Source organism: Hippocampus zosterae, chromosome 9 (genome assembly GCF_025434085.1).
Source record: "Hippocampus zosterae strain Florida chromosome 9, ASM2543408v3, whole genome shotgun sequence".
In the NCBI taxonomy this organism is placed as follows: Eukaryota; Metazoa; Chordata; class Actinopteri; order Syngnathiformes; family Syngnathidae; genus Hippocampus; species Hippocampus zosterae.
Genome location: NC_067459.1, coordinates 8,377,640 through 8,402,877, shown reverse-complemented (window position 1 = coordinate 8,402,877; position 25,238 = coordinate 8,377,640). Strand labels below are relative to the sequence as shown.

Sequence of the window (25,238 nt, the reverse complement as noted above, 5' to 3'; positions counted from 1 at the left end):
CAAAAGGAGGCTGAAAGTGAAATACTGGTGTTTTATTGTTGGCACATTTATATTACAATCTTCAGTCTTCTTGCACTGGTTTTATTCTACAGTCCCCAACGAGAGGGGTCGAGGGGTGACAGAACTCCAGTGACACGTTAAACACAAAAGTACGGGGATATAACTCGTCGGCTGACGGTTGTTGGCTGAAAAGAAGGAAGTACTTTAACGTTGGGAACCAAATTTCTTATAAGCTCTCAGTATGTTTTGGATCAGCAGGAAAATGGGTACAATCGTCTACTGTAATATTGAAGCCATTTGGCCACAAGATGGAGCCAATTACTACACAACTGCAGTATCACCTTTGGTAAATCTTGACACCTTAAAGTAGTACTGTAATACATTTCAGATGAAATCATCCTTTGATAGAAAGACCATTTGGTGCCACTTCAAAACCACCTGTTCATTTTGACTAAAGGAGTAACTTTCATTGAAAAGCTGACGAACCTTTGTTGATCATGTGTTATGCTAGCAATTTAGAAAATATTAGCATGTCAACAACAGGACTGTTTTAAGAACAACGTATGCATCAGCGGGTATGAATGTTCAAGTAGCCTTGTGACACCAGTCAGTATCAAACCTCAAAAGACTTAAACTCATTCTTCCCAGCAGGGTGTGCCTAAGGTCATTGCCCTCAGCGACTTAATTGCACATTCGGATGAAACACTGAGGACAGGCTGGAGAGGGGCGTCGTAAACTTAAGACTTTGGCCACCGCACCTTTCAGATTAGGCGGTAATAAATGAGACTCCTCTCACAACTATTCTCGATGGAGATGGAGGAAGTCTAGTAAATTCAGTCATTCTAGTCACAGAGTCCTGACAGAAGCCAGCTGTGTCAGTTGGTTTTCAGATTGTTCGTATGGTTTCACATGAAGGGTTCCCGTCAACGGCCTTTGAAACATCTTTCATACCCTGGTCCCAGTTTTCTGCGGTCCACTTTCACACAGATACCATTCTGCTTTCTGACATGACTTTAGAAACTGGGAAATTGGCACGCCGTCTTCAGCGCCCCGTTCCGCATCGGCTCTTTTCGCAAAGAAAATTGACATTTTTCTGCTGACACACCCCACAGAATACCTCAGATTTTATCTGAGACTTGGTGGGTTGCCACTTGTATCAATTTTTCCTCATGGGATGTCCACACAGCAGTGATGCACATTTCTACTATGCCTGGTTTCACAGCTGCCATCCCTCTTCTAATGTTACAGTCAGACGGAACACGAGTTGAGCGTTTCTCACGGCATGTTTACATATCCAGTAAAGTAGAATGGTTAGAATTAATTGATCATAAATTAATCTAATCTGAAAAGTGCTCTGATAATCGATTGATCTTTCAGTGTTATTGTTTGCTTTCAAATTGTGGGCTGTGTTGTGGACGAGTTGTTTGTTTGTGTGTGGCGGACTTTCAGTTGACTTCCTGTTTTGGAGAGAGTGAAAAGTAAAGTTGTATATTAATTCGCGACACGCCTCCTGTTCTTCTTATCGTCTGCACCACCATTACAGTATTTTTCATTACCTAAAACAGCAATTATTTATTGAAATTTAATGTGTCTTAACTTATGAACAATCCAGCTTTGAACAGTCTCTCAGAACCCATTGTGGTTGCATCTTGGGGATCTTCTACGAAAATAATCATTAGCTGTCACAATGGGAGTAATGTATAAGTGACATATAGTTGAACCCGAAGCGCTCAAGTGTTGAACGATGCATCTATTAGCACCCAAGAAGTAAGTTTTACACACAAGTGCAAATCTGTGGTTGGGCAATTTCGATGACGTGCTTGATACGATTTGAGTGTGTGAGTGTGTGTGTGTGTGTGGGGGGGGGGTATGTTTATTCGCTCATCCACTGGCGTTTGAAAACTTGAAATCACGTTGTGACCAGCAAATCAGCATTGAGAATGTACTTAATACGAGACATCAACACATGAAAAAATGTAGGACAATATCATCATTGCTGTGTTTGTGCACATTAAAACACAACCAGGAAGTTGGCTCATCTGGTGATATATTGACTTATATTGACTTGTTTGCAGCTCTTGAATTATGAACTCGGATCGCATTTAGCATTAACCAAAGTTTTAGCAAAGCACCAGCCACACTTTTCGAACACACAAGCGACACGTGGGGCCAAGTGATATTACACATTCGGTCTGCGCCCAGCATAATAGGAACAGGTTCCTGAAAATACACAAGCGGATTCAGCGCCACATTCCACATCGGGAACGATGACACATAACAGCCACAGGCAGGTCCTCTTTCTCACAGCTGCAATTTTGCAACTCATCCAACAGCAACATGTTTTCCGCTATTTCACCCCCACCACAAAGCTGAAAATCAGCAGGATGACTTCAATACCTCAGTCTGTGACACCAACTTTCGCACAATAGCGATACATCTTGCTGCCATATTCCATTTACTACCCTGGAAGCCGAAAAAACAGTGGGCCGACTTCCATGTCAGCACCTTTCACGTAGCCTTTCCGCTCTCCACTTCACCACAACCACCACGATGCATCTGAACCTACCCCAGAAACTGAACAATGATTGCATTTTAGTGCATATCAGCACCTTTTGTACTCTTTCTGCCCTCCCCTTAAACAGCACCATCGTCATGCGCATGATGCTGCCTCAGAGGCTGAAAAATGTGCGGGTCGACTTCTGCATCGTGACTGGCTGGTGATCATAAAGGTTGCAGGCTGAAAGGATGATAAAAATGCTAAGAACTGGTTCAACAGCTCGTCCGGTCAATCAAAACCAAACAATGATTTAAAAAAAAAAAACACCAAAACACAGGGTGGAGACCCAGTGACAGAAAAACTCATGGGAAAAGTCAGTAGTGGACTTTGGGGTTGTAATATCCCTCCATTTTCTACTGCTTAGCCTGTTCAGAGTCACTGGTCACAATGAAGGATATGGCGCATAATCTATCTTCAATCTCAGCCTCATCATTCATTCAACGTCACGCGGACGACTAACTGGCACTTCTTGTCTTCCCATTCTCAGTTGAAACGACGCCTCGGTAGGCTCGCCGTTAATCTATACAGAAATAAACAATTTACAATTAAAAAAAACAAAAAAACTTCTTACGTGCTTTATCTACAACAGCGCCTCCAGTTTCACAGTTTGGAGCCGGCGGCTTTCGTGGCGCGGCTAAAGAGACTCTTGCCAGACGTTTAGAGAGAAGGAAACGGAAATAAACTAGTATCTAAAAATCATTTGACATGTGAAAAACAAAGTTTCACACTGTACAAGGCTTGTTTGCGCTGCAGCCTGCCAATCACGGCACCACTGCTTCTCTTACTGTCAATGTCAAACTGGGTAGGATGCAGATTAAATACATAAATCCCTCCCAATTTTCCCACAAAGCCCACGGTAGGCAGAAATCTGTAGCACACCAAATGTCACGGACACCGAATAGATCCTTCGCTACTATCTGTATGCACTGTGTGTCCAGTGTAAAAGAACAAACAAGCAAGATCATACAGGGCACGTTGTTAGATTACAAAAAAAATGTCGGGAGCAATACTGATTTCCGCCTCCTGGATTGACATCTGTGTCAATACAACAGGAGGAAAGTTCACCCCCAAAGAAAGGGAAAAAAAAAAGGGAAGGAAACGTGCCCACTAAAGTCACCTGTAATGTAAACAATTGAAACAAACTGAGCATGAGGAGGGAAAACAGGATATGTGCTGCATGGTTTTTGAAATGTTTGTACTTTGACCCTCGGCGTGCGGCGGAAGACATTTCAGTCGATCACAGGAGAAAACATGTTTAAAAAAACCCCAACAAAAACAAAAAAACAAACACTCGAGGTAAAGGCATGTTGACATTCTTTCCACTCTCTTTTTTGGAGTGAATGTGCACCTTGTCCCCGAGAGGATATAACTAAGATCTGACAAGCATAATAAAAAAATAAAATAAACCCGGGAGAGGGGGGGGGGGGGACAAAAAAAAAAAGAACTGAATGATATCCAAAGAAACAAGAGACCAGGGGGCACAGAAAATGAGAAAAACAGAAGGAACGTCTTTTAAAAAGGGCCACTAAAAGTCTTTTCAGTTTTAAGTACGAGATAGATACACACTTTTACATGACAACAGTAAAAAGTAGTTCTTTTTCATTCAATTGAAACCTAAGGGCGCATCGCAGGGTGGGGGAGCTTTTTTTTGTTTGTTTTCATGCAACGAGGTTCAGTAAATAAGGAAAACAAAAGGTCAAAAAGTGTTTCCGCATACAGTCGTCATCCAGTCTGTGCCACCACGGCGGCGCCGAGGAGTTGGCAAGGCAAAGCAGACAGTAGAAGAAGAAGTAGAAGAAGAAGAAGAAGAAGACGAAGAAGAAACATAAGAGCGCAAGTGGTGGCCAAAGCTCCTGACGTGGAGAGTGTAGGGGTCGCTGTGGTTGGTGTTCAGTTTGGGTTTTTAGTTATCTGATATCCGAGACGGAGCTCTGGTTGATGCTGTAGGTGGAGGAGAGTTCCCCACCTATCGTGGCCGCCAAGGGGGTCCCGTTGCTGGTCAGGCAGCTCTCCTGGAGAGCCTCAAAGTAGGTGGCCTGCACTGGCTTGTGACTCCGCAACAACTGTATGGCATCGTCTATTTTAAACCATTCCCTTTTCCTCCCTGTTGGCGACACAGACACAGCGGTGGAAGATGCGGGTCAAGACAAAGGCGGGGGACCAACGACGTAGCGTAAGGCAGTCTGCACACATACCGATAATCAGAGACTAAATGGGAGCATTTTGGCTCCCTTGCGATCCAAGTCTGCAAAGACTCTGTGATTGGAAATTTCTTTTAAAAATGATCTTTAATTATGATCCTGTGGCATGCTAAACGTGACCCCCCCCCCCCCCGCCCCCATATTATTGTCAAAGTTTAATGTGTTCTGTTGTAGTATTGTTTTATGTTCAATCTTTTGTCACACCCTTTGCTACAGCCGCAGCTGTTGTGAAAGTGCGATATAAATGAAGATGCATTGTATTGTAATATGTAATACTGTATGCTCGGACAAAGAGTCAAGGGCTACAATCGTAAATGTTCAAACTATTCAGTAATTTAGATCATAAATTGCACATGTGGTCAACAGCGAGTGTAATAAAGTTGATTTGGACTTTTTTCCCCCCTATAAATGTTTTTTACAGTTCAGGAGAGAGCAGCCGGCAGGCCTGATATAAAAATAGCTCATCAGGTATGTGATTTCCTAGGAATGTTGTAGAAGCGATTTTTTAAAATTTAAACATCTGCAAGGACTTATTGATGTAGAGTGTTGCAAATTGATTTTTATCCGTTTCCCATCTTGGTAACTCATTTTTGATAATTATTATTTAAAAAATGGTTCATGTGATCAGTCTAAATGGAGATGAATATCGTGAATTAATTTGAGGACATTGTGTCGCTGAAACTAGTAGCCCTTTTTGTTAACCAGCATTAATTATCTTTCTGTATGTGCCCCTCAGTTTGTCCTTGGGGTCTTTCTGACATAAAAAAAGAGAACAATTATTATAATTGATGATGTCCTTAGTCCATTTCAAATGATAAATAGTTCTGATGGGTGAAAGCAAGAGTTTCTAGAGTGCCATGTCACTGCCTGCGAGCTACAATGATGCCAACAAGTATACACCAATGCAGTTTACCAATGTTGAGTGAGTCCTCCCAGTCCTCCAGAACCTCCGTCACGATCAGAACATAGACGAAAGTTCTGTGTTTCCTCTCTTGGTTCTGTGTGTCGGTTTGGAGAGGAGAGGAAACAATCCGATTACACAATAACACAATACTAATGAGCCAAACATCAATGAAGAATAAACAGCGGCTCACCTCGAACACGCCAACTAACCGACCCAACGTCCCTTTCACACCCGCCTGCCGAATAAATACAAGTTAGACCTCTCAGGTTTGATTAGAGCAAAACTGATGATTGTGACAGCGGCATTCAGACATTCCGACTCCAATAACCTGATACAGGCTACGCGGTGGATCACATGTGTATGGTCAGACAGATATTAGTATTTAATAATTCATACATCACCGGAAATAGGTATCACGATCTCCTAGAGCAATGTCTTGTGCAAATAACAAATAAAAATTGTGCAAGCAACAATTGGTGGAGCACAGCGGAAAAAGCTCACTTTTTTTTTAAACTCTGCGAAGACAGTGGAACCTTCCGCGAAATGGAACAAAACTATATATGCCGTCTCATTTATTGTCCAATTGTTAAAACCTGACTTCAAACAAACAAATCACCTAGTAAAACTATTACAGTTTCACATGGCCTCTTCTTTCTTAAAACTCTAAACAATTAAAGAGGTAGTTGGCGACTCTGACAGGAGGTGAACAGCGCGTGAGTATTTTTGCTGGTTCTTCATCTTCCAGTAACAGTCCATAAATATCTGTTGACAGTGTTGCACCCTTAGGGTGTCAAGAACGATCATGTGTTGGAGGGGAGAGAATAACTAACTAGGTCACAAGAATAAAGATTGCTTGGCTTCATCTCGTAATGATGAGTGGCACAGAGGCGACATTTAAAATAATGAAATGGCATCCTGTGTCTGCTTTGGTGGGGCCAGGAAGCGTGGCGGCTAGATGTGGGCGTTATGGGTTAAAAAAAATAAAAATCTGTACAGTATTCCAAAACATTTGCTAACGATAACCTCATGACATTTTACAAAAAATATTGTAAATCTGCACTTACTTCACAGAACAATTGGACAGATAATGATTCTAAATAACCAGGTATTATATTTTAAATTGCTTCATATATTCAGAAAAAAGAAAAATCATTTCCAGGGTAGGCACATGGTCTTGCATCTTGCCAATAAATTAATCGCCAAGCAGGGGCACTACTCCATATTTGAAACAATGTTGCGCTTCGCTCGACTGGTCCCACAGAGTCAAGTGATTGAATCCTTTCCACCGATTCACCGAATGAGGACTTTTATCGCTTCCTCCCACTTTGCAGTCTATCATTGGACCCGTTCGTGTTTTCTCTTGAAACAGTATTAATACTGTAATAATGTGAAATTATACACCGTCGAAGGAATGCTGACGATAATATCTCCCAACACTAACAATCAGCTCCGTCACGTAACCTAAACCTGCTCCATTTTGGCTCGTATTGGAATCTGGCTGTGTTGTACGAGTCCTGGTGCCCAGAGACGGCAAAGATTATTTTGTCCCACATTATTTGTCCTATTTTTACCTGGCATATGCGTGCCATGTAGGTGACGAAGTAGCATATTCCTAAAGTTTGGCTCCGGTGTAGCGATAAAGATTCGGAAACTGTATTGACTTTATATGTAATTGCGTCGTGAGAACAGCTCAACTTGCATTCGGAATGACTGAGCTGTCTCTCATATCCTTGTTTAGTAATCATTTTGCGTGTTCATCAACAACAGAACTATTTCCGCATTAGTTCAAAAAACACACTCAACTGCTGGTTGCATCTGTGATTGGCTGAATTTTCATGGTTGGAAATTCATGTTACTTATGAGTGATGAGAGCTATTTTGAATTAAAGAGATGTTAACATGAAATGAATAACACACATACTGGAGCCAGTTCTTATTTTGAAGTAAATCAAATGTTTTGGAGAATTTTTACCAGTGCCAAAAAACGTAGACGCACGCTATTACTTTGTGATTGTATGGTCAAGGATGCAGAGGTGGAACTTCAGCGCAAAGGATTTCTGCTCACCTTGACACGTGACAAGATAGATAAGCTTTCGGGCTCATATATATAAGTACAGTAAACGAGGTTGTTTTTACCGTCTTATTGAGTGTGCATGGTTGTTTGTCTCCGTGTGCCTGCGATTGGCTGGCATCCAGTTCAGGGTGTGCCCCGCCTACTCCCCAAAGACGGCTGGGATAGGCTCCAGCACCCCCCGCGACGCTAGTGAGGATTAAGTGGTTTGGAAAATGGGTGGATGGATGGATGGATTCTGCAAATCCGATAAATGGCTTCATCGACAGATTGCACAAATTATGACATGACAGTCAATCAGCAATTTTGCATAAAATGGAAAATATCGACTGGTCTCAATCTATTCGATGACACTGACGAAAGGTCGAAAAATATGATATTTGAAAATGATCGTTGAGGCAAGAGGGGCATTTGTACATAAGCTGACAAATACAAGGTTTTAGAAGTTTGGTGGAAATGTGTTAGCACACTGGCAGCATCCTGGAACTACACAGAGCCACCACAGACACACACAAGGAGGAGCCAGGATGAGAGATGATATCAGGATCCATCATTGTGCTGGACCTTGCAGAGAATGGCCTTTTGATGGTGCCAAACGACGGACAGCCGGCCGAGAGGATTCAGTGTCTTCGCTCCGAGCAAAATGCCAACTGTGTGACCAGCGTGTACCCTCCAGAAATACTGGAGTGACATTTAAGTGACAGATGAAAGGGGTCCTAAAAGCGGAATATCGATTTCAAGGGGGCGGGGGGGGGGCTCCCAACTGGTTACTAACTGCTGCCCTTCTCTGAACACGATGATGGACAAAAGAGCCAATACAGCAGACCCTTCAGACACCCCCAAAGTCACGCAGTTCAGTCTGCATCGAAACGGTGTTTAGCTTGTTCTTTTGGTTTCTTTTACCCCAACACAGCCTCAACCAAAGGCAAACGAAGCCGTGAGAAGAGAAGAATAAACCACATACAGGGCACAAAAAGTAGAAAGGGTCCAGTGTGTTACGGAGATACATAGCAAGGATGTAGCAGCTAAAACCTCGATATGGAGTAAATTTGTTTTGCGGCAAGCAGTGATGTGTCTGCGATTCCATTTTTTTTTTTACACTAAGAGTGCATGTGTGGCTAACTTCTTTTAAAGCTTCCATTTTCAGCTGCAGCAATTGAATATTTGTAGAATTGAGTGTCTTACCAATTATCCTAGGAATTGAATAGATTGTGATAAGATAAAATGTGATTTTGCAATATAAATACAATAACTAGCATGTGTCAGGTGCAGGCATTAGCGGTCACCATCCTCATGTTCTACGGTCATATCTGTGATTTTGACTAGGTGTGACTTTAAAACGCAGGTCTTGGCCTGGTGAGTAATGTGGGTGTTAATGAGAGTGGAGAGTTTGCGTGTTGATTGCCTTGGTATAAGTTGCGACCATTGGAAGCTTGTGAATTCATTATTTTGCATGTTTGCATTCATGCCGTTTGTTCAATGAGGCGATTGAAACTGCACCAGCGGCTACATCTATCCTGACCACCTGCATTACCTTATAGCTAGCAATGGTAGACAATTCTGAGTTAGCAACGACTGACTCCTTGAGTTGGCCACATAGACATGCTTTTGTGGTAAACATTACACTTGATCTTCTTTTCTCATTCTGTCTTTAATGAATATTCCCTCCTGGCTCACTGCCATTGTGCCAAATTAGTGCTACATGGAGTAATGCGTGTGACTGCATTAACTTCAGTCCATGTGGAAAAATGATCCCTGCCACGCTTTGAGACACAGACTTTCCCTCAACCAATCAAATATTTGAATTATTTGACTTTATTTTTTTGTTGCAGCCCTACTTCCATCCATCCATTTTTCATGGCGCATATCCTCATCGGGGTGTTTTATATCACTGGCTCAGTTAAAACGTAAATGGTTGTTGGATACTGTCAAATGGATATAATTATATAAATCGTGCCAGTGTTATTTAATGACAATTTTCAAACCCGAACAAGATTCACTCAACAGATTGTATTAACTTAATGGTTACCTGACATTTAATCCTTTGAGAAAATCAAGGATGACTCACTAAAAATACAGCTGTCTCAAAAATTAAAGCTCACCACTTTATAACCATTGTAAAAGGTGTCTTGAGCTGAATCCCGCTGACCTTGTTTGACACCCAAACATGGCTGTGTAACATGATGACCACGATGGCACTGGCAACATGTTGCTAGGCTCTGCCTGAGCAAGCAAACACAGCAGTTGAAGCAGGGTTTATCTGTCGGTATTTGGCCAGGCGTAAAAGGCATTGACCGATCTATCTCCCAAGTCAAACGATGTAAAGCTTTGTCCACCTTTTCTGTTTATGTGAAGCTGACTCATTTCAGTCTGGTATTTGGGAATGTCCCTAATTCCTGTGGGCTTGATAGGACCCTCAGATAAAGAAAGTATTGACAAGCTTTTGGTGAACAAAGATTTACTGGGATCTTGGGATTACATAGTGAAGATGTAGACCGCCTCACACTTAGCCACCAAGATATGCTGGCACAATAGAGCTTTTATGACAGAGACAGTGTGGAGTCTGGAATACATCAGTCCAAATATAGTTGATCTCAATAAGGAATTTAGTTTGGAAAATCGAGCAAATTGATGACCGACTGGTGTACAGATTCCATGAGCAGTTTCACTCCCCTTGCTCCTTCCAAAAATGTTGTCCAACTATTCTGAGAAAAAAAAATCCTTCAAAAAATATGGCTTATCCCCCCGCCCTAAAATTCTGACTATTATTCTCTCAACAATCTAGATTTTTGTAAAAATAAATAAAAAATAAACTACTACTACAACAATAAAACTCGACTATAGTTGAATAATACAATTTGTTTCTTCTCCTTGTACTTCTCCTTGAATGTTATTTTGTTTGAAGATTATGAATATTAAGGAAATAAATTATTCTGTTAAAGAATGAGGAAGGTCTGATTTGAATTAGCCCAAATACAATTGATCTCAACGGGAAATTTGGTTTTGAAAATCAATCAAATTAGGGTGACTGACGAGACGTTCACCTCTATACTGTTTACCTTTCCACTCTTCATTTTAGAGGAAATAGGTACGTGGGCTGACATTTGCTTAAAAATGAAAGAAAACAACAACAAATTCCTGGAACACAATATTTTGTTTTGGGGGACAATAGATTTCCATCTCACCCTCCAAAACTGAATTTATTTTTAATGGAGTTTTTAAAACATGATCTTTTTGGTAAAATTAAAAGATAAAAAAAACTTGGAAAAAAAGAAAACAACAATAAATTCAACAAACAAGAGCCCAGCTACCTTAGTGGATTACTATTTACAGGATGACGCCACATTGCTAATTTTTTTCCTTTATTATTTCATATTCCTAAATTATTCATAGTGACAGTATGTTAGAAATGACTTGGGTATTGACTTGGGTCTTGGGTAGTGAGGTTATCATGCAAGTGAAATAAGACTTTAATTACATTCATAAAATTACCCCTGCCAAAAATACCCAACTTTTTCCGCAAGTTTTTGTCCAAATATTTTTAATGCTACCAATATTGTAAAATAAAATAAACTAATAGGAAAATCTAGTTTTAAATGTCAACCAAATTGAAGGGTGACCAGTGTTAAGTTCATCACTTTTTCCAGTCAGACAAAAAAAAAATTACAATGTCCAAAGTGAAAACCCACCTCCTCGCACACCTCCCGAGTGGCAGCGACGCTAGGCTCCTCTTCAGGTTCCATACCCCCTCCAGGAACGATCCACTTATCGGGATGTCTACTGCTGCTCACCAGCAGCACCTGTAAAAGCATTGCAAACAGAAAACGGCGGGCTTGATGGTCTTGATAAATTCCTGGAAGATTGGAGGAATGAATGCAGCATGCTCACATTATGCCAAGGTTTGATGTTGATTTTGAAGGAGTTGAACATACATGACATAATGTGCTGCAACTCATCAGTGTAAAGCCAAATTGTTACACATCACTTGTGTAGACAGTTTTTGGTGGCATCACTGAAAGTGAAGCTTGTCTAAGGACCGAAAACTCTGTTTTCAGTTCCTAGCTATGCTATGCTTGGTCTGAAATTTTTTTTATCTTAAGTACTTTAGTTAAATCAGAACGTCAAGCCTTTTCCCTCCACCAAAAGTATCAATAGTTCTATCCAAGTACAGAGTTTGAGTTCTTTTGCCACCTCAGTTGTCCAGTGGACATCAGCTTCCCAACTCGCTTCCGACCTCTGCTCCCTCTCGGCTTTTGTATGCAGGCAGCGACCCGTAATTCATACAGCAGTAAATTAGGTGACGAAACATAATTAAAAACAAATAAACGAGTTAGGACATGTCACAAGAACGATGATAAACATTCTTGCTGAGCAGCCAACGACAAATAAACCAATGTGCAAACCAAAACCCGCATCAATACCTCCTGCGCTGTCTATCGGCTAAGTTAGCATGAGTAATACTTAGGGACCAGTCGCGTTCGCAGCACTAGCAGTTAACCTTCGTTTAATAGACAGTGCACGCCGATTTATTCAACTATTATCAATGTTAATTCATTTTCGACTTTCACTTGAATGACAGCGAGTCGCAGCTGAAAACAACCCGGGCTGCCAGTTTCAGTTGCTGGGCGTGAGCCGGCCGGCGGAAGCACATTAGCATCAGCTAGCAGCTAACCCTGGCTAATTACTGTGGTATAAAAATCTGATATTGAAGAGGATTACATAACAAACTGGAACATTACGAATATTTTCAATAACGATGGCATACAACAACAAATAGACGAAATAATCTACAAGTAAGTGGAGAGTATCACTTGTTTAATTACCACAGCTCTGTTGAGGAATATATTAATTTCCAGTTAGTGCTGAGGCTAATGCTGCTAATGCTAAGGTTAGCGCGGCCCGACATATGAGCCACATCCCGGACTCACCTCCTCCTCCGATTCGCTCCTGAAACACAGGCAGGCGGCGCGCTTCTTGTAGCCGTCCCCGTCGTATGTCCGGGTCTGGTTAGACTTGAGCTTCATCATCGTGAAGGAGCTGCACAGGCGTTCGAAAAGCACGGCTCAATCGACCACGTTCGAAGGCGACGCTAGTCGACACAAAGTCCTCCTCCGGAGGAACCTCGGCGTATTCACTTCAATATAAATAACTTCTTCTCCGCTTCATTTTTACACATCTCGGCGCATCTACGGCACGGTCGCCATTACAAGGAGCCACTACGCCCACGACGTAATTTAACCTTTAATAGCTCCGCGAGCGTACGGAAGTCGCGTGGGTGGCGTTCGGGAATAGGGGCGGCGGCCAGCGGGGGAAACGCACACCGCGTGTCGACCAGAGTGAGCCGGTGGAGGAAACGGACACTTTTAGTTCCAACTCCCTTGAAATGCTCACTTCTTTGTTCCTGGTTTTAACCTAAGACCTATTGTGAACAAAATAAAGACCATATTTTCGACTTGTTATTTTACAATAAAGGTGTCTTGGGATGTGGTACTGATTCAGTCATTTCAGCACCTCAGGTAATGGACAGCGCCACGTTAAACATCCACAAATGATGGGTGACATAATTAATAATTTGGTCTCTCAAAACCATTGAAACGTAAAAATATGGGTAAACCTGCCTCTTTTGTTTGAATTTTCTTGGAGTTCATCCCCATTGATGTGCACTGTTCACTCCAACAACATTTGTGAAAGTAGTCGTGACTGTTGCCAACTTCACAATTTGAAAAACAGTCGATCGTGGAGTCAACAAATTCTCAATAGCAACTACATCCAGCGTGGTCAAGCAACCATTTTTCGAAAAGTGACAAGGTAATCAGAGAACAAGTTATGCTGAATATTGCTAAATACTTTATACTCAACTCAATCACCTCAACTGTATTTGCAAAAGGGTCTACAATAGGTCTACAATGGATTAAAAGGAGAATGGCGTAGATACCCTAGAACAGTGGTTCTGAACCAGGGTTCGATCGAATCAGTCTCAGGGGTTCGACGGAGCCTCTGCTATGAAGGTTAAAAAACGTATACTGTATTTGATGCTTATACTTATTGTGTTTACTTTTGTGTGGTTTTAATAAATGTGTTTTATATGTCTTAGATTCATCCATCCATCCATTTTCCAAACCGCTTAATCGTCACTAGGGTCGCGGGGAGAGCTTGAGCCTTCCCAGCCATCATCGGGCAGTAGGCGGGGGACACCCTGAACCAGTTGCCAGCCAATCCCAGGGCACACAGAGACGAACAACCATGCGCGCTCACGCACACACCTAGGGACAATTCAGTGTGTTCAATCAGCCTGCCATGCATGTTTTTGGAATGTGGGAGGAAACCCACACAGAGCAAACTCCACCCAGGACATGCAAACTCCGCCCTCTGTCTTAGATTCGTTTAAAAGAAAAATCATATTTTTTTTTTCATGAATGAAGGGTTTGGTGAATGTGCATATGCACTGGTTGGGTTCGATACCTCTAACAAGGTTAAGAACCACTGCCCTAAGGTGAGCTGCGTTTATGGAAAGATCAAATATATGGGCCAGTCCACACTTTATTGTATTAATGTACAGTATTATAGTACAGTATTTATAGTAGCAACGCCAACATGAACAGAGGCACTTTAAATGTTGGCAGGTGTGTATTAGGGTTTAACATGAGTTTGGATATGATTGGTTCATTGTAAACACAGCCACATCCCCAGTTATATCAGGCTGTGAACACTTGTTGCATGCCTATTATCTCAGTTGTTGATTTGAACTTCTTTTTTTTCAATTGAGTTGGACATTAATGGTTTGAAGTGATTCATCTTGGTGCCATTTTTTTCATCATCACAAAACTCTGGCATTTGAATAGGAGTGTTTAGACATTGCATTAACTGTAATGCCATGAATCATTCTTTTGAAATCTGAAGAAATTGGACACCATGGACTGTGTTCAACTTAAGAGGTTACACAATTTAGTGTGTGTGTGTGTGTGTGTCTAAATTTGCATTAGAGCTTAAAAAAAATTCAAATTCTGGCAAAATTTCAATGTACTACTCCAAAAGCTTGGCATCAGTGCATGTGTGTGTGTGTGTGTGTGTGTGTGCATATGTGTTTGCATGCATGTGTGTGTGGGTGTGTTGAAGTGTGAGTTATCGAGACGACTCCTGTTGAGAAATATTACAGAGTGCGGGAAATGAAAAATGCAATTAGAGCCAAGTGTTGCCCACGGGCTGGTGCAACAGTAAATATGCAAGCATAATTAAACTGCAGTGGTAATGCTTCTAAAACAGAAAGTGCCATGGGAGCGATGTCAAATGTTCCACTTGCTCTTATTTTGTGTGTACATTTAATGTTGCACACCACTTTCAACAAAGCAGTGGAAAGGCAGTGGCTACAATGTTGGGTACACAATCTAATGTAAAAATGTGTAAAAACAAATCGACTTTCACAGGGATTGCTTAGAAAAAAATGTGCATATTAAAACAAAAAATGACAATCTTAAATTCATGACTTTTTTTTTACCCTCAATATACTGTACATTCTTCTCTCCGTGGAGACTGTAGAAAAGAAGTGAAGAAAAGAGTGCAGGCAGGATGGAACAGCTGGAAAAAGTGTCAGGAGTGATTTGTGATAGAAGAGTGTCAGCTAAGGTAAAGGGAAAAGTTTACAGAACAGTTGTGAGACCAGCCATGATGTACGGTCAAGAGATACTTGCAATAGGTAAAAGACAGGAGGCAGAGTTAGAGGTGGCTGAGTTAAAGATGCTGAGATTCTCCTAAGGAGTGATAAGGATGAACAGGATCAGAAATAAGGTCATCAGAGGGACAACTCAGACAGGAAAGTTTGGAGAAAAAGTTAGAGAGGCCAGACTGAGATGGTTTGCACATGTACAGAGGAGGGACAATGGATACATTGGTAGGAGAATGTTAGAGATGGAGCTACCAGGTAGAAGACAGAGAGGAAGGCCAAAGAGGAGATTCATGGATGCCGTGAGGGAAGACATGCAGATAGTTGGAGTCAGAGTCGAGGATGCAGAGAACAGGGAAAGATGGAAATTAATGACTCGCTGTGGCAACCCCTGAAAAGGAACATGCAGAAAGGAGAAGATACATTATTCTCTCCAGAAAACTACAATTTTCAAAGGAAAAATGGTGGAAACACATTTTTTATTTCCTCTCAATAAAAAAAACAAAAAAACAAATAGCGTTTTTTTTTAAAGAAAAATATATTACTTATTCTTAAAAAATATGAAGTGTTTCTCAAAAACAGACCCTTTTCCTCAAAACTATATGGCATTCATGCTATTGTTTTTTTTTTCAAATTACTTTGATCTTGTAAAACTATGACAAATCAGACTTTTGAAAATGAACTCGTCAATATGAACTGTCTTAAGTTTATAACTGCTTTTCTGACAAAATACAGTTTTCTTTTGTTTGGGTAATACGTCTTCACTTTTTCAAAATATGATTTATGATTATTTATTTGCCAAGTCACAAATTTCATAAAAAAGCACTACTTCAATTTTTAATTTGAAAAAACATGACATTATTCTGATCACACTGCAACTTCAAAAAAATACATATTTAAATAAAAATATATTATTTACCAGTAGGCTATTTAATCTTTTAAAATTATGCCTTTTTTCTCCCCAAAATAAAGAAAATATTTTCTGCAAGCAAAGTACTTTTTTCCTTTGAAAGAAAATATAACTACAACTTCCATCCATTGATCCTCACTAGGGTCGCGGGGGTGCTGGAGCCTATCGGACTACAACTTTTATTTTATTATTATTTTTTCCCTTGAAAAATACTTTTTTTCTTCCTATGAAAAATGTTTACTTTTTGTCTTATTGGAAAAATCAACCTGACTTTTTTTCCTTTTTCATTCCAATTATTTGACCTTTGTGCCCGAAAAAAAATCTAACATTAATCTTGAGGGACTACAACATAAAAACAAAACCCAACAACAACCAACATATGTTCACCATTGTGTTTTTGCAGTTCACAGTGTTATACAAAAGGAAACTTCATTAGCATTGACTGTGTGCACAGATGTTATTCTGACTTTTTTTTGTTTTCCCTTGACGAGGGTAGCAGAGGCCTGACAGGGTTGAAATAGAAATGTATGTACATAATGGGGTCATACTGAAGAGGCTGCGGAGCTGCTTGCGCTTTTACGATGCACAGTTGCTACGGCAACCTCCTCTCTTTGCTGCCCGAGCCAATCACACGCTGGAAGATAAACTGGATAGACAGGATGGAGTTGGAGTCGTCGTCGTCGTGAATCTGTCCAGAGGGAGGCGCTGGTCTCCTTCAAAAGATTCACAACTCAAATCGTAGGTACACGTTGTACAGCACAACGAATACTTCTTCTCCGACTGCTACCATCACTACTACATCGACGACGACGACTACTACTACTACTACTTACAACAACAACAGCAAACACAAAAACAATCACAACAGCGATCACAAAACCAACATTATTATCAGTAGAAGTAGTAACAATACTACTAATGAGTAATACTAATGAATACTACTATTACGACTACGACGACGACTCTTACTACCACTACTACTGCTACCACTTCGATTGCAATTATGAATACGAGTAAACAGTGGTATAATGACGACTATACTACTGTTAGTACATAAAAAGTAAACAGAGATGCCGCTAACAGTACTGCATTGTTACTACCGCCACGAATGCTGCGACTACTACTTCTATAATAATCCGAAGAATACTACAAACGAACCTACTGTAAACTATGCTAGCAAATGCATTTGTCTGCATTTTGTCAGGAGGGCATTTCAATTTCACACGAAAAAATACATCCATCAGTGCATTGAAAGCTTAAATTACACCCATCTGAACAATGTGAGTTTCCTATCAATCTATAAACGATGACATATGAAGGACAATGATCGGACAAATCACTTTGCTATTTTATTTCATTACAATCTATTGTCCATGTGCTCATTTACCTTACAATACGTAATCAAATCATTCGGCTTCCATTCTGCAAGTTTTCCCAGCATGAGTGGTTGCTATGTCATGTTAAATATACAATGACAGTTTATATAATAAACAACTCATTTGCTTCTCTAATACTTTTAGACATAACCCCAAAATTATCAGCATTGTGTGTAAAAAAAAAAAGGTACATATTTTGCATGCAATTGTTCTAATTTTTAAAAATGGAATAATATGTTTTGTATTTACTATTTTTTGTTGTATTTTCTTTAATCAATACAACTGACACGAATTTGAAGTTGTTTAGTTGTCGGCTATTAATTATTTCACTTTCTTCATGATGTTGTAAGTTTTGTGCCGTAGCATAGTTTCAGGATCGGTACCGAGGTATTTTAGCCAAATATAGTATTGAAGTAAAGAGTTTTGTATCATGACAACACAACATCACAGTGCCTAAGGGTTCAACTTGTGCACGTCACCTGAAACGAGTGAGTCGTGACGGTTGTTACTTGAGACTTGAGGGACTGTGATGCCATTTTCAATTGACAGCAAGTGGCACAATGGCAGCCCCTCTGAGATGGACAAAATCCAGAGGATTTACTGCTTAATTCATATTCCACAAACACAATATGAATCAGAAGGCCATGTTTAGACTAATAAGGGTACATATAGACATATTTTCGTCATGAACATTTTTGACTCGAATTCCAAGATTCATGTTTCATTCACAGAGGAATTAAGTAAGGTGCCAATGCACCCCCCGCCCCCGCCCACATCCCTCTCATGTCAACAAATGAAAAAAAAGTCTGTTAAGCAACCTCACATAATGATACCAAAAAGACCTCTTGGTGGAGGTTATCATTCCCCAATGTGGCTTTTCTGTCACTAATCAATGCTTGGCGAATGGGAAAAGAGCTCCCGTGTAATGAATAAGTGACTTGGGAGCATTAACATAATTTGATTGCAAAGGGACACGCACATTTAAATAGAATTATTGGAGGAGCACTGTTAAACGTCTATCTATTAAATGCCCAGTCAAGTACAACATAGAACAAAAACTGACTGACGCAATACTGTAGTACTGCTTGATTTTTGTGCTTGTCATTAATGACCAGAGAATGTTTTTCTTTCTTTTATTAGTCAAAGCCTGGAAAGACATTATAGCGACATGAACTTTTGTCTTTAAATGTGCACATTAATGCTGTGGGAAACAGGCAGAAGATTGTTACCGTTGTTGCTGCTGCGCCCGAGGCCAAAGAGGAGATTGCCAGCTTGGTTTCGACCCCGCGAGAGAAGCAATTTGCTGGCGTGTTGTGATTGTCTGGGGAATTCGAATAGCACCCTCTTGATGGACGCTATCGTTTATTAAAAGCTATCAGCATGAAAAAAACAAACAAATATTCTTTCTCTTCAAATCAGAATTGATAATTTATCAACGGTGTCAAGTAATGGGCGAAAATGGAGGATGGAAACAATTCTGTATTAATCCAGTGAGTTTTTGCTTGATGATACATCTTAAGGGGGAAGCACAGTCAAATTTTGCCTCATTTTGCCACATCCAATACAGCTGCGCCATTGACGTACTCAAGAAGAGTGTCTTTGTATATGTAATATGAATGTTGTCTATGATAATACTTGCTTGTTATTGTAAAAGGCACCATTCAAGATGGGTGTGTGTGTGTGTGTTTGTATATATATATATATACACATATATATTTTCATTTATATATATATTTTTTCTTTTTTCGCACACACATTTACAGTTTGAAAAATTGAATGTGTCCCCTCAGCCCAAAAAGTTTCCCTGGTCTACACTGTCAGCACATATTGCTTTCTCATCCCAGCAGGGGTTGCTCGCACCATGTTGTTTATTCCTCATGCTCCCCAACCAAATACAGACGCCAGTTTGAGACGCTCCCATGAATGATAAAATCTGTACAAATGACAGCAGGATGCAGTGTAATAGCACATGATAGACGAACCACACCGCATCACCTGGCTGTTGACAGCCGCCCATCTGTCCACAACAACAAATACTGACATTTTTCTCCTTCCAGCCTCACATGAAAACATAATGGCCCTAACCAAACTGGATTCTGTGGTGTGCAGCCAGCCACAGAAGACGAATAGTTTTTACGTTCAAGCACATTTAACATCGACACGCTGCCACTTAATTGCCTGTTTTTTACCACGCGGCACATCCACAGAAGGATGCTCAGCCGTGGCTTTTCAAATGAATGTTTTAGGATATAATATTACAGTAAGCTGAGAAAGATAGTTGTTGTCAAAGCATCCACATTGGACATTTGTTTCCTGTTTGCCCATGAAATGAGGGCCATCACTTTCAATTCGGATTACAACACAATTCAAGCGATAGAAGAGCATTTGTGTATTAAAAAATAAAAAGCTACAGATGATTATCCATTTAGCCTTTCCCAGCTGACTTGGTGAGAGAAGTCAGGTACACCCTGGACTGGTCGCCAACTAATTGCCAAGAACCATACAGACGGACGGGGCTGGTCAACTTACGACCGCAGAAGTTGGCAAGGGATAGACTGATGCCAGGCCACACAACACAAACTGCATCCAAATAAATTTTTTTTCAGAATTAACGTCGGACCATGTGCATTAGACGTAATTGATTGGCTTATGTGAAAAGTGTAAAAATAAAAATTGACTCAAACTTCTTGACGTCACGTGACACCAGATCCCAGTTGATTGACGGGTGAACGGACGGTGTTGACAAAAGGTAATGACCGTGATGATGTCAAGATTTAAAATGAAGATCATGGATCAAAGAAAAAGGTCTAAGAAGCCATCAAGTGCCCAGCTTAGAAAGAAGAAGAAAAGAAGAGGAGAAACGGGCAAAAGAAAAAGATGGTGCACATTTTTTTTAATGAGAAATGTGAGTGACAGTAGACTATAGGTTATTTAATAGCCTGTTGCTAATATATTGCTAACAGCTGCATTTGGTATCTGGTTTTGCTGAACTACCAACTGTTCGATTTGAGGCATCGTACCATGCAACAACTATTACCAGTAGGCAACGTCTTGTTTATGTTTGGAACACAGCAGGTACAAATTCACACAAACGCCCTAACTATGGACTTTGTCATTTCTATCCGCTGTATGCTGAATTAGATTACTTTTAACAAATGTTAGGCTGATTGTTTTTAGATCTCATTCATTTGGATATTATTAATGATAACTTGATTATGCTTGCAATGAAGAACACTTATGCCTGCAATTATAAATTGATTATGCTAGTAATGAAAAACACTTTTGCTTTTAATAAAAAAAAATATAATGCTTTTAATGAAGATATGCTCTCAATGATAATATAAGAATGCTTAGTACACTGGGTGACAGTTGAGGTACGCAGCCACCTTTCCGAGAGAGTGGTTGGAAAGAGACAAGTATTAAGAAAAAACAAGCGCAAGGTCGGATGTGGATGGAGCTGTCAACACCAGCTGCAACTTGGTGTTTTTGTAATGATTGCACACATGTACATAATCTTCACTCACATATACACACATAGTCAAACAAATTCAGTGTGTCTTCAACAGCCCTCACCCGTTAGGTTGGACACACCCATGTATTAGATTCCCAATAAATGAGAGGGCGAGCGGAGAGATCCTTGGGTGACATGCAGAGAACTGAAACCTAACGCTTTTCCTCTTTTCCCCCTGGTACCACAATTGAGTCTCCTGTCTCCTTCTCATGTTTTATTTCTGAATGTCTAATTGATAAACCTGGCAACATACATGACAGTGTGTAAGCTACATGTGATATAGCTTTTAAAATATTTTGCAGTGTGTTATGTTTTGGGTGCCTCTTTGGCTAGATCCGGGCCTGCATCCAGACCAACTCTATGGACAATTTAGAGTACTCCGTGGACCAAAAATAAACCTTGGGTAAGATGTTAAGAATCCGTAGATGTGTATAATAAACCCACACATTTGCATTTGCCTATTTGTTGTTTTTTCTCTGTAAACTATCCACAGTAATTTGCTGGAAAACTCACCTAATTGCATTTTTGTGCTCTTTCTAAAGTGACCCAAGATGCAAAAAAAATCTCCCAAAGTTCTGTCTATATTGGAAAGTAGTACAGTAATTGTTGTCATGGAAGCATGTTAAGTGATCCATCTCGACTGAGCGTAAAGCTTTGTACTGAAGGGAGGAGCTCATTTTGGCCTGGGCTGTGAGTGGAAGCTACTGCGAGTTTGTTTTTTAAGGGTGAGGAAATGGTCAACATATTTAGTTGGGGCATCACACAGTTTTACGCTATTTGTGTTAGGGATCAAGTGGTTAGCACGTTGACCTCACATTGCAGAGGTCCTGGGTTCGATCCCGGCTCAGGCGTTCCTGTGTGGAATTTGCATGTTCTCCTTGTGCCTGTGTGGGTTCTCTCTGGGTGCTCCCATATTCCAAAAACATGCATGGCAGATTGATGGAACACTCTAAATTGTCCCTAGGTGTGACTGTGAGCACGAATGGTTGTTCGTCTATGTGTGCCCAGCGATTGGATGGCAATCAGTTCAGGGTGTCCCCTGCCTACTGCCCGAAGACAGCTGCGATAGTCTCCAGCCTCCCCCGCGACCCTTGTGAGGATTAAGCGGATCGGAAAATGGATGGATGTATTGTGCCTATCCCGAGGGAAAGTGCAGGTTTACCATACCCGGTTTTAGAGGACTGACAGTTGTGCATGCATAGCACAGGCAGTCACATGTGGTCATAGCATATGGCTGCTCTGTTTTATCTTCCCAAACAGCACAGTGAGAGTCACAGTCTCACTTTCTACACTTATATTTCAGCAGAATGTGTGTGTGTGTGCGTGTGTGTGTGTGTGTGTGTGTGTGTGTGTGTGTGTGTGTGTATGTGTGTAGGCGCGCGCGCTGATAGAGACAAAAGGAGGGAGAAATAGTGTGGGGTTGCGCCGCCAGGAGTTCAATATTAGATGACATAGGCCCTGATGAAAAGCCGTGCAACAAACACATCTTTTTTCTTTGGCACTATCAAATCAGTTTGTTGATGCTGAAGGACACCCGGGTCATTTTATGTTGTAGTCGAGTACTTTTTTTGCCAGCTTGATTGAACAAAATTAGAAAAGCATTTAATTTTCCTACCCTAGCGTTGAATTGAGAAGTGATGAAAAAAAAACTCCCGAGCTGTCACAGGCAGCTCAACATTTGGCTCTCATAATGAATGACACCACTAGATGAGAGAACCTTTTGAACTGGAGAATTTACACTCTGAGTAATTCCCATTATGTGTCCATGGAATGAGCAGTGTCTGGGGGCAGGTGATTACGCTTCGGCGGTTTTGCACTTGCTTCTGCCGCCCGGGATTGCCGTGAGTGACTGGAATTAACGTGGCTTTCCATCCTCTCCGCCCCGTGGCTAATTGAAACAAGGAAGCTGAGCAGCCGGGATTGGGAGGCGTGAAAATGTTGCATTCTTTGCAGGCACTCCCAGGGAAAGTAATGCCTTGCATATTAATTTAGGGGGTTCTGACATTTGTTTGGTACCCTCAAGGATCTGCTTTTGTACCCTCGACACTTTTATAGCATCCTTAAAATATGTCTGCTGTAAATCCTATAAAAGTTGCACAGGTCAAAATCTAATAAATGCTCCCAAGGTGAATATAAGATGACCGTAAAATCTGTAAAAGTTATTCAGGTTAAAATAAGGCTGCCACCACTTCCACACAAGATGATTAGGTTATAATAAACTTGTGTGGATCCTCTAAAAGCTTTGAAGGTTAAAATAAGACTCAAGTAAACCTCATAAAAGCTCAAATAAAATTCCCTGAAAACACCCTACAAGCTCGGGAGGTCAGAATAAAATGAGCGTCCACCCCATTAAAGATGTGAATGTTAAAATGAGCGTACAGGGGTTCCCCTAACCTTGCAGATTAAAAGGGAACTACAGTAATTCTCATGGCAAATTTGGAAATTAAAGCAAGACTGCAGCAAATCCCATACATTCTATGCGGGTTGATAGAAGATAAATGAGAAATTAGTTAAAATGATACTACAGTATACCATAAATCTTTCCAGCCATCATAGTTCAAAAGAAAAATACTGTAAATTCCATAGACGTTATTCAAATTAAAATAAGACGACCATACATTCCAAACCCCAACATTACAACCCCCCTAAAAGTTTTGCAATTTAAAATACGGCGACTCAAAATCCTTCAAACTCTGGACAGGTTGAACTAAAATGACAATAAAGTCTCGAAAAGGTTTTCAGGTTAAACTAAGGCTATCATAAATCCCAGAATATTAATGTGGGCTACAAAAAGACAACCATATATGCCCTAAGCCTATCCCAGCCGTCTTCGGGCAGCAGGCGGGGGACACCCTGAACCGGTTGCCAGCCAATCGCAGGACACACAGAGACGAACAACCATCCACGCTCACACTTATACCGAGTGACAATTTGGAGTGTTAAATCACCCTGCCATTCATGTTTTTGGAATGTGGGAGGAAACTGCAGCACCCGTAGAAAACCCACGCAGGCCCAGGGAGAACATGCACACTCCACACAGGAACCCACAACATCTGCACTGTGAGGTTGACGCGCTAACCAAAGGACCACCGGGCCGCTCTCCCAGAAAAGATGTGACAGCTAAATTTGAATATCTGTCAATGTCATAAAAAGATATGGAGGCTAAAATAAGACAACCATATTCCACCTAAAATCTGTGTTCAAATCCAGCTGTTGTAAATCCTATAAAATGATCACAGTCTGAAATAAAACTGTCCCATAAATCCCCATGAAGATTTTGCAGGTTGGAATGAGACTCCGTGATTCTAATAAGAGTTGCGTTCGTTTAAAGAAACGTATAGGTTTCCAAGCTGAGAACTCAAATCAACAGGCTGTCCCTAAAATTAATTCTTCACAAATCAGAACACATGTCATTTCAATCTATAATTGCCATGCATATGTAAATGGCGACGGAGGAGGATAGAGAGAAGTAATTGTTGGTGAGAGACTGTCACGGTTCTGTGTCAGTCTGGCCAGCAGGTGGCATCAGCGGAATTTTGGTGCACACCTGCTGCCAATCTATGATTAGTCTCAGTCTGTATTTAAGGAGCCCTCTGACATGCACATATCGCTGGAGTATTGTATTATGCCTTGCTACTTCTTTGCTCATTGACTGCTATTGCTATAGGTCTCGTCGTGTTTCGCTCTCGGTACCATGGGTTTTGTAAGTATTGGATTTTATTTTGTGAACTGGCTTTCTCTTGCGTGTATTTTGGATACATTGTTTTTCTTTGTCTTCGCGATCCTTATTTACCTCCCTTGCCTTTTGTGCAAGCGCTTTTTGTTATTCGTTTTTGTGCCCTCTGGTCCTTGTTTTGACCAGCACTTTATGTTACTACTTTGTCGGTGCGAATTTTTGTATAGTAAACCCTTTTGCTACGGAGACCTTGTTGGTGTCTGCATTTCGGGGATCCACTTCCTTATTTTTTTGTTGTGCGCGAAGCAATTATCCTATCGCTTCGTGCACAACGTGACAGAATACTCCAGCCAACATGGATCCCGCAGACCTC

At 40.8% G+C, this 25,238-nt stretch overlaps 1 protein-coding gene across 1 annotated transcript; it reads right to left on the bottom strand.

Annotated features, from left to right (window-relative positions):
• Nucleotides 1-17: 17 nt before the first annotated feature.
• nudt3b (nudix (nucleoside diphosphate linked moiety X)-type motif 3b) lies at nucleotides 18-12,970 on the bottom strand. Its single transcript, XM_052075316.1, has 5 exons — nucleotides 12,661-12,970; nucleotides 11,422-11,532; nucleotides 5,853-5,897; nucleotides 5,672-5,756; nucleotides 18-4,661 (listed from the first exon to the last, which is right to left on the bottom strand). Exons 1-5 carry the CDS (start codon nucleotides 12,757-12,759, stop codon nucleotides 4,465-4,467), a joined length of 537 nt encoding a protein of 178 aa, XP_051931276.1. The 5' UTR covers nucleotides 12,760-12,970; the 3' UTR covers nucleotides 18-4,464.
• Between the last annotated feature and the right edge of the window lie 12,268 nt (nucleotides 12,971-25,238).